The sequence below is a fragment of the Lottia gigantea genome (genome assembly GCF_000327385.1).
Source record: "Lottia gigantea unplaced genomic scaffold LOTGIsca_90, whole genome shotgun sequence".
Lineage (NCBI taxonomy): Eukaryota > Metazoa > Mollusca > Gastropoda > Lottiidae > Lottia > Lottia gigantea.
In genome coordinates this window covers 1,045,965-1,055,636 of record NW_008710951.1, presented here as the reverse complement: position 1 = coordinate 1,055,636, position 9,672 = coordinate 1,045,965, and the positions used below count along the sequence as shown (strand labels likewise).

Sequence of the window (9,672 nt, the reverse complement as noted above, 5' to 3'; positions counted from 1 at the left end):
TCAATGTCTCCTAAAAAATTCAATATATGATGGCCATGAAAATTTTGAGCTACTAAAATTGAAAGTAGACTACTACCGGTAAATACTCATCTGCTAGAGTTTGGCAGTTCATAAAACGACTATTTTTAGAATTAGCCTTCCGCCTTTACTTTAGGTCTCTCATCATCTCACCAAATCTTAAAGATAATTCAATTTCAGACATCAAATTCCAAATCTAGACCAAACATTACACAAAAATAGGCATGCAAAAACCCCAAAAGAGAGAGAGAAAGAAGATTTCTAAAAATAGCCTGGACTATATACAATCATAAAATGTTTTAGTGGAGTGAGCCCGTATCAAAGAATGGCTACTTTGTGTCGTCTGCTTCTATGTAGGCCTACACGCGTATTGATGTGACCTATAAAATCATGACAGTGATCATGCGTAGTGACATAGTTCGTCATATGATTTGGCACAGGGAAATGAAATAAATGTGAACAAAATACTGACTTTCTGGAGTTTTAAGGCACAAACATGAGGGTAAGTGTGTGTAGAATACCAGAAGACATACTGTATTATTTCTGTATATGGCTCAAATAACACAGTTTACCATATTGGTGTCATAAACCGTCTTACAAAAGCCATATCAATGTTATATAATATAACATACAGTGTTATTTATAAATAAATAATGTTGTTTACATTGTCGTTATTGTCTTGATGTTGTAGAATCACTAAGGCCAATATTATATATCACGGTAATAGAAGAGATATTTCTGCTCATTCATATGTCCACAAACAGTAATAGGAATTCAACTTTCATAAATCATAAACTGATTATTGCTTAACTTAATAATAAAGTGGGCTGATAGCTCGTGTTTATTTTTTGAAACGGACACGGATGAGCAGAAATATCTCTGCTCGACTATAATTTCTTATTTTCTCTCTCCATTTTGGCGTAATTCAAATGTTGTTGATTTACCAAACGTACATGGTTGAAATTTTATGCGTGTTTTTCAGATATAACCGTCATTATTATGAGATGGTTGTTTCACCTTGCGTTCTTGAAATCCCGGCATAGGTCGAGGTAATAGCTTCGGATTTTTTAACCCGGTTTCCCTCTGTCAGAGATGCAGCTAAAAGGAACTGACATGGAAAAAACGTCTAGTCGTTCGGATGGGACAATAAATCGAGGCCCCGTGTGCTACAGGATGTGCACGTTAAAGATCCCTCGACAAAATTTGGTAAAATTTCCCTCATTGTACTCTGCATGGCGTTGCCCGTCCTCATTAGCTCACATGGTGCAGAAAAGTAGGACGTAAAACTCCATTAATTTAATTTCATTTATTCAGCTTGCAAATTATCTCTCTTACAGGGCTATTGCCAAAATCTAAAGACGACAAACTTGTTGTAAATTCTTTGCATTTTCATAATGAAACTAGTTTTGAAGTTCGGTGTGTCACGAATTGTGTCCTAAATTGTAGAAAATGTGCGATGATATCTAGGGTATTATGGAATCTAATCTATCAAAAGAAGAATCAACATTATCCTGACAATTTTATCTGGACAGTCACTTCCCAAGGGCGACCACTCATGTGACGTTTCTATCTGTGACAAATCTGGTCCCAAAGTTCCTTGGACGTTTAGGGTCATAATATATTAATGGCACATGTTATGGGAGTTGCTCAGACCCACTGAATGGTACCAAAATACAGTCGAGGGCGGGGCTTAACCTACGGAGTTGAACGAAGAAGGAAAAACCCCAACCAACGGTTGTTTTGTGGTACCGTGTGGGGCACAGGGATATAGTAGAATATCTAGCAAAGTCTTGATTGACTCAACAATGGTTTAGCTTCGTATATACCAAAATTTAAGCTATATTTATATTATGAAAATTATCATAAACTAACCCATTAAAGTGTTATTTTATGTCTTGTTTTATGTCCTAATATCCCAGTCAGATTTGTCGAGCTCAATCAAAATACTTCATATTTTCTTCAGGATGTATCGATATATTACCTGTTAATCTTGGGATGTGTTACGTACATCAGATGTCCTGCCCCACCAGGTCCTGTTGATATGAAAGCCACAGAAGAGACCAAAACTCTCTACAAGCGTCTTTACGCGCTCGCTAGAGACCCAGATCATTTCTTGTTTGGTCACAAGGCAACGACTCAAAGTGGTATTTCTGGTGGAATTCCTCCCTATGAAACTTTTAAAGATTATAAAGGATTCCAAGCTTGGCAATTTACGGTAGGGAGTCAATGATTTTCTATCTTTTAAAGGGTTAGATGCGCCATTTTGGGGGTTGATTTGGGTCTGGAATATGTATAAGTATGTAAACTAGAAATTTTATTTCCTATTTCTTTACATATCTTATATATATGACAGTATCTCATGAAAAGACGATTCGTCTTTTACTGTCAAACGCGGTTAATTCGTGGATTTGAAAGCTCAAAATAAGGTATGATTGGTCAAAAACGGCGCATTGATCTTTTTCCTGTTGTGTAGATCGTAAATCTCCTTTTAATCTCGATGGACCATAACCATATTTCTTGTCATATTTTCTTTAGAACACAATGGTATCCCACAATGTAACCGACGAACTAAGTGACGTCAAATTAGTATCTGGATATTTTCCCGCCTTTGTGGGATTTGAATTCTTTCAACTAGATCCACAATGGATGGCTATGCAGCGATACTTGTCTCAACGTGCGCATGCTCGAGGGATGATACTTGCAATGACGTGGCATTTTGGTAATTTGGCAACAGGTATTATTTTAATTTTAATCGAAGATTCGAAATGATGTCCATACCAGACACAGAACTCTGTTAGACACCTGCTTAGGCCAGTAGCTACAGAGGGAGGGGGTGGGGGTGGTTGCAAGGAAAAAACAACCGACCAATTCCTGGACAACATACACCATTGCTCCTCCGGATATATTACATGTCCCCCCTAACAATCATGTCTGGTTACGGGCCTGCATCTGCTTTGTAGATCTTATTGTGGGGTAGCCAATCCAAAGACTATGCAGAATGGATTTACAGCACCTCATTTCATAGTCCAACAAATCTGGCCTTATCATAGCCATACCGGATTAGGCCAAACTGCTCATAAAAAAGGCATTAATTTTTGTCTTACCCGGACTAGTTATTTCTTTTAAACGCAATAAGAATCAAAGATGATATTTTAGTCCATGATAGACTTAAACCCATAGCTCAATAGAAATTTAATATCAATATGTAATATATATATACTATATTAATATTTACTTTTTTACAGACTATTGATTCATCTCCATTTTAATTTAATACTCTCTCTTTAGTTCATAGGATGTTGGTTACAGAAACAGAAAACGACGAACTTCCTTCACATTAATATATATACTCTATTATTTTAGAATTATTTAATTTGTAATTAGTATTACTTTATAATTTAATTCCATTACTTTAAAAAATCCCGTTGATGTTGCTGAATTTTCACCTTGGCCTGTGCTTTCGTAACTTCAATTTTATGTTGTTGTTACAACCACTCTTACCTAACCCTGACGAAATCGCATGTCTGAGAAATTGAGAATAGATCTGTTTGTTTATACCTTTCAATAATTATACTGAAGACAATCATTTTAAAGAGACAGACGCACCATTTTTTTTAACACCAATCATACTTTAGTCTCAGACACGGGAATTTGTTAGCTAAGACGATCAGTTACAGTATTCACAGCACACCGTCGACATTTGAGCTTTGAAATCCATATGTGTCAAGAATATGTGTTATTATCCCCGTTTGAATGTTAAAATGACGACCTGTCATTTTAAATTACTTTGTGATATATAGAAAAGACATATAGAAATAGTGAATAAATTTCTTAGATTGAAGTATTTTTAAAGGAATAATGCGATTTTCGTACATTTCTAGTACTTCTGAAGACAATTTACATAGGCCTATATTCAAAATCCCACATACGTCCCTTTTAAAAAAAAAGTAATCGTTGGTTATAGCAAAATCATACTGAAATTACATTAACCTTTCAGGTGGAAATTTCTACGATCTCCATGGTTACAAAGTAGTCAGAAATCTTCTTCAAGGAGGAACCTTGAATTTGAAATATAATCAATACTTGGATAAAATTGCCGACTACGCTCACAACTTGGTGGATGAAAAAGGCCGACAGATTCCGTTCATTCTCAGACTCTTTCACGAATCTAACGGTCCATGGTTTTGGTGGGGATTAAATAACGCTGTTAATAATACCGGAGAAGACTTAAAAGACGCTTATCGATATATTGTGGAGTATCTTAGCGACTTTAGAGGCTGTCACAACATCCTGTATGCTTACAGTCCGAACGCAGGTTTTGCTAATCTGACGTCTGCTGGTACACTTGCCTCATACATGGCAGCTTATCCCGGCGACCAGTTTGTGGATATTCTTGGATATGATGACTATTCCTACGTGCGATCTCCACGAACTCTTCAAAAGTTTGTCGATGCCTTATCAGAAGTTGTTATGTATAGCGAAGCGCGCCAAAAAATTCCCGCCTTAACGGAAGTGGGTTTGAATGTCTTAAACCAAATTGACCAGATTCCTGATTGGTGGAACGACTACATTTTAAACTCTATCAAAGGAATAAAATACGTGAAGGCTAACCCAGCCACTAAACGTATAGCCTATGTGTTAACGTGGGCCAACAGTTGTCAAAACAGCACAGTTTGTTCGTATTATACTCCATATAAAGGTCACCCAGGGGAAAAAGATTTCTTAAAATTTACTCAGGATCCAATGGTTGTTATGTTAGGTGAGCCTTAAAGTATGTAATATTGGCCCGTATATTATCTTACTCACTAAAGGGATTGTAAAGAGGATTTCTAATTATGTATATCGGGGACACAATAGCATTAATTCGCACCATTCCAATTTTCAATCACGTCTGTTGTTCCTGCAATTCCTTCAAAAAAGAAGTATTGTATGACGTCACTAATCGCAAAATACGGTTTATCTCTTAAGGCCCTTCGCGGTTAGTAACGTTACCAAACACTTTGTTTTGGTCGAATTGCAGGAACCACAGATGTCTGATTAACAATCCCCATAAAGATGGGTTCCCTTATTTTCATTTATGAAAATTAGGTACTTATATGAATAGAAAGTAGAGGTGTTCTAAGGACTTGGAAAAATACCAGTTTGTCTCATTTATAATTAGCTCAATAAGAAGAGATTTACTAGCAGAATTTCAACGAGTGACCGATCAAGAAAGGTCAAAAAGTCTTTTTAATACATGGAGATTTGTGATTGGTTAAAACTCTTAATTATATGCAATAAGAACCTAATGATATGATTGAGAATACATGATAATTCATTAGAAACACCAATTAAATCAAATAGTTTGCTTAATTTGACGCTAAAAATTAAGGAAACCCATCTTTAAGAACAATTAACATTTTTTTATGTTCTGAACTATGAAAGCGCTCAATGATAAGTGAGGACTACTTTATACGTGAAGTCATGAAATGACATTTAGTAGTCTAATTGTGTACGATATGGAACAACAATCGCTGGTTAACGTTTTTCCCGTGTCGTTCTTAGTACTTTGTATTTCATCATTAGAAGTAAAAACCAGTCTTGCAGCTTGCTCTCAGTTCGCTTTGTATTATAATAGAGACATATCAATAACTTAGTATAATTGCTTGATTTTTATTTCGTTTTTCATTTCAATCGGAAAGTATTGTCTGTAAGTTGTTAAAGGTTGTACATTTTTATACTTTTGTTAACAAATAATAAAGTTATTTTTTGAGAATAGTGTGACAGACTTTGTAAAATGAGGAGTGTATGGGGATGGCACATTGAAATCTCTCGATACTTCATATTTAAACAACAAAGAACAGAAAGGGAGAACAAGGATTTCTGTTATTTGTTCTAATGTGGAAGTGCGAAGTGAGATAGTTTCTTGCAGGTACACTGAGCAGAAAGTGCTTACTCTTTTCGTAGCCTTTGGGCTCTGCCTACCATCTTTTTACAACACACCATTATCAAATAGGCAGACCGTGGTTCACTATATCTAAGTAACTTAGTGAAGCAGTGAATTAAAATCAATCAAAAGCGAAATTGCACCCACGAGTGGCATTGCCCGTATTCGTAAAAAGAGTTCCATGCAGTGTTCATATTTTATATTTTATTATTATTAGTAACTTAATCATTCTTATTAATAACAATTTCTTACCCGTCTTGAATTTGGAGTGTTTCTGAACATCTGGACGAACAACTCTTGATTTCAGCTTGCATGAAACAAGTTGTAATTACCAATATTTACATTATGGATTATTTTTTTCATTGTACTAGTATAAATTGTCATTGCCTCATCACCAAAACAGTAGGCGTAGTAATGATAACCAATGACGCCGTTATTCATTGACGTGATTGAATGAAATAGACGGTCTCCAATTACATGTATAAACAATCATGTTGGTAGTACCAAACGTTGAAACGTAAAGAAATAGGCCCTACTTAAATTCATACTAAAGTCTTTGTATCAAAATAAGAATGTCTTGAAAACGTAAATATAAGCAATAAATAATAATATTGCTTAAATAGAAGGCAGATTTGTATTTTATAACTTTAAATCATACCAATCAATTCTTAATCAGCGTATTATGTTATCCGTCACATTGGCCGTTTGATGGAGAGAATCACGAGAAGAATTTATATTATCTTAATGGTAAAAATTAGGAACGTGATCCTGGAATACTGTTATAGGGTCTTTGTAGAAATTGTTAACGAAACTAGAAGCACCTTTATGACCCTTGTATGGTACCCAGATAAGGCATTTTGGGTGACCCAATTCTAGCCAGCATTGGTTGGTCCAGGCGTGGATGAATGCAATACGCCGTGTAGTCTTCTCTCTCTTGATGACGTCAAGCACGTGATCGTTCCAAAAATTAGGCGCGTCATTGATTTTGTTGTTGAAATATCCGGTTTCAGTCAGTCCGGGAATTTTATCACGTGCTTCTGCCAGCTCCACTAATTCTCGAAGAGATCTCTGCAAATTGTCTTTTGTAGCCCAGTGATCTGTAAAGTAATAATCTGTTCCCAATATGTCCACATAAGAATCACCAGGATAGGTTTTGAGATAATCATTTTTATCCTTGAACTTGTCTGGGCTGAAGGCGTACAGGAATTGATGGACGCCTTTATGGTCTCGTAGGTACACGACTGTGTATCGGTATAGCGATATTAGCTCGTCGACTGTGTTACCAACAGCATTGTTCAGTCCCCAATAAAACCAACCACCATTTAATTCATGCAAGAAGCGAAAGATGACTGGAATAGGTTTTCCATGTAAATCTTTGAATCCATGAGCCCATGCTGCAATCTTGTCTAAAATCTCGTTCCATTTATGATTTGAGTCACCTCCTGGCAAGAGTCGTTTCACGGTCTTGTGGTAGTCGCCATGGTCTCGATCTATCCATGCCGAGCCTCCAGTGATGGGGTTGTTGTGATGCATTACCAATGAAATTACTTCTCCTCGTTCGTATGCCAGACGACCTAGAAAATTCGTCGTCTTCAGCTCCGACGGTTTGAGGTTGTAAAGGTCAAAGCCTATAATGGCGGGAAATGAACCAGTCAGACGTTTGACGTCACAGAGCTCGTCTGGATATTTTTGATCTGCCATATAATCCTGAAAGACATCAATATTATCCAATGAAGTATCATACGCATATTGGCCCATTCATATTCATTTAACATGCCGATAGAACTGAATTTCACCTTTCAGTGGATTTTTTCAGATAGCAAATATGAATTGGGTTCATCTATACTACACGTACAAACCATTTGGCATATCCTACCGAATTTAGATTTTTGGATGTTGTATTGATCAGATATTCGCATTGTATCAATCTAGTATATATATCAAGATAAAATTGTCCATGTTGACTGAGTGATATCGAGCTTTTCATCCTTACTGCATAAGAGTAATTATTGCAACAGTACTGGTCAGACTTATTGGAGCTACTGTATCACGGTTAAACCCTTCATTGGTTTTCGTTTTTGTCTCAAGGGTACACGACGTTACTTCCAATATTTTCAGACTCAGAAATAACATACCGTACCCCATATATCCAGGCTTCAACTCCATCATGTCGTCGATTCAAAATATAAGGTGAATGTCCTCCTTCTAAACCTTGCAATGTAGCTTCTTGCATTCCAAATAGTATCTTGGACTCATTTCTAGCTAAGTTCTTCAGTCTGTAGTAAAGGTTCTTTGTCTCGTGGGTGGCATGTTGATCCACCATACCTGTGACAGATACCAGGCATGGTAGAACCAGTAAAACTAGACTCAGCAGAACTCTGAAATATTTGAAAAGGGATTCATAACTTGTTATATGGTTTAAGACCATTTACAATTTCAGTTGCTTGTGCCTTTTAAGTGGCTATGAAGAGTTTTTCTGGTCTTTTTTTATATTTAGATTCTATTTGTACTGTTCCAGACCCATATCAGCGATTGGTAAAAGTTTGACCACAAACAACTGCCACCGGACGTTTCACGTTGAACATAATATTTTCTTATGTTTGTCATCCTTTTACATCTAATAATATATTAAACATGCTAATTTTGTAATTTTGTCGATTTGAACATAATGCGTAATATTGGTCGTTTAAACCACGTCTCTCATCCATAGGTGTAGACAGAAATATGTAAGGGTGTAAACCCTTGTTCCCAACCTGGGGTGTTTTCACCCCCTCTGTGGGTGTTGGACTAGGGTGAAGGGGTGTGGCCAAGTGGTGTAGGAGTAAGAATGGATTATGAGTTGAGAGAGTACCTCACATCATCACATGCTGCAAATGTGGATGAAACAAATTTTGGGGGTGTGAAAGGTCCACATGATTGCCCCAGGAATGTAGGGGCTGCAATAGGTTGGGAACCACTGGTTTAAAAGGTGTTGTTGAGTCTACAGCTATTTATTAAATCATGGCCTACCTGATGCCATCCATTATAAAACAATGTAGAATATTATTTTGATAAGAATAAATGTTATCTTTATTTACATACGTAATGAAATGATCTTATCTTGGAAACTTAAAGATCGTTCTAGCTCCATTTTTGGCATATCTCTTCTGGGGGCGTAAAGTCATCAAATGACTCATACAGATATCCACTAAATATATCGTTTATTCTATGTCTACGATGAATGTGGTTACTGTTTGAAAGCGTTGCGGTAGAAAAATTGCCTTTTAAAGACGACAGAATTCCAAAGAAGTCTTTAAAATTGAGAATGTTGAGCAGATTAATGCGACAGTGACCCCCTCGATTCAAACGAGCTAAAGGAGACTCTCACAGGCAACATATTTGATAGTGAGCCGGGTCAGTTTCGGTTCATGGGAGCATACCCACCTACGCCACTGGGAACTCCTCTCCCACCCTGCACAGCACTGGCGTCGCAACCGATTTCAATTCAATTTCAAAAGAGAAATCAAGAAAAATAGTTAAGTGTAATTTATTATCTTTGAAAATATCACAGGTAGATTTTAATCATAGAAAGCTAAACTTTTCAAAATAATCATTTCTCACTTTAAAATATTTTAACATATTATAATGTCATAGGTGGATATACAAAATATTTTAACATATTATAATGTCATGGGTGGAAATACAAAATATTTTCCATTGTTGTCCAGCTCTTCTAGAAAACTTAAGAA

At 36.4% G+C, this 9,672-nt stretch overlaps 2 protein-coding genes across 2 annotated transcripts; one reads left to right on the top strand and one right to left on the bottom strand.

The window, feature by feature from the left end:
* Window positions 1-457: 457 nt before the first annotated feature.
* On the top strand, window positions 458-4,788 carry LOTGIDRAFT_236955 (hypothetical protein; the record flags this gene model as incomplete). Its single annotated transcript, XM_009068543.1, has 4 exons — window positions 458-520; window positions 1,982-2,233; window positions 2,554-2,752; window positions 4,016-4,788. Exons 1-4 carry the CDS (start codon window positions 515-517, stop codon window positions 4,786-4,788), a joined length of 1,230 nt encoding a protein of 409 aa, XP_009066791.1. The 5' UTR covers window positions 458-514.
* A 1,897-nt stretch (window positions 4,789-6,685) lies between these two features.
* On the bottom strand, window positions 6,686-8,267 carry LOTGIDRAFT_169921 (hypothetical protein; the record flags this gene model as incomplete). Its single annotated transcript, XM_009068542.1, has 3 exons — window positions 6,686-7,651; window positions 7,821-7,872; window positions 8,080-8,267. The coding sequence occupies 3 exons, from the start codon at window positions 8,265-8,267 to the stop codon at window positions 6,686-6,688; spliced, it is 1,206 nt and encodes a 401-aa protein (XP_009066790.1).
* Window positions 8,268-9,672: the final 1,405 nt, after the last annotated feature.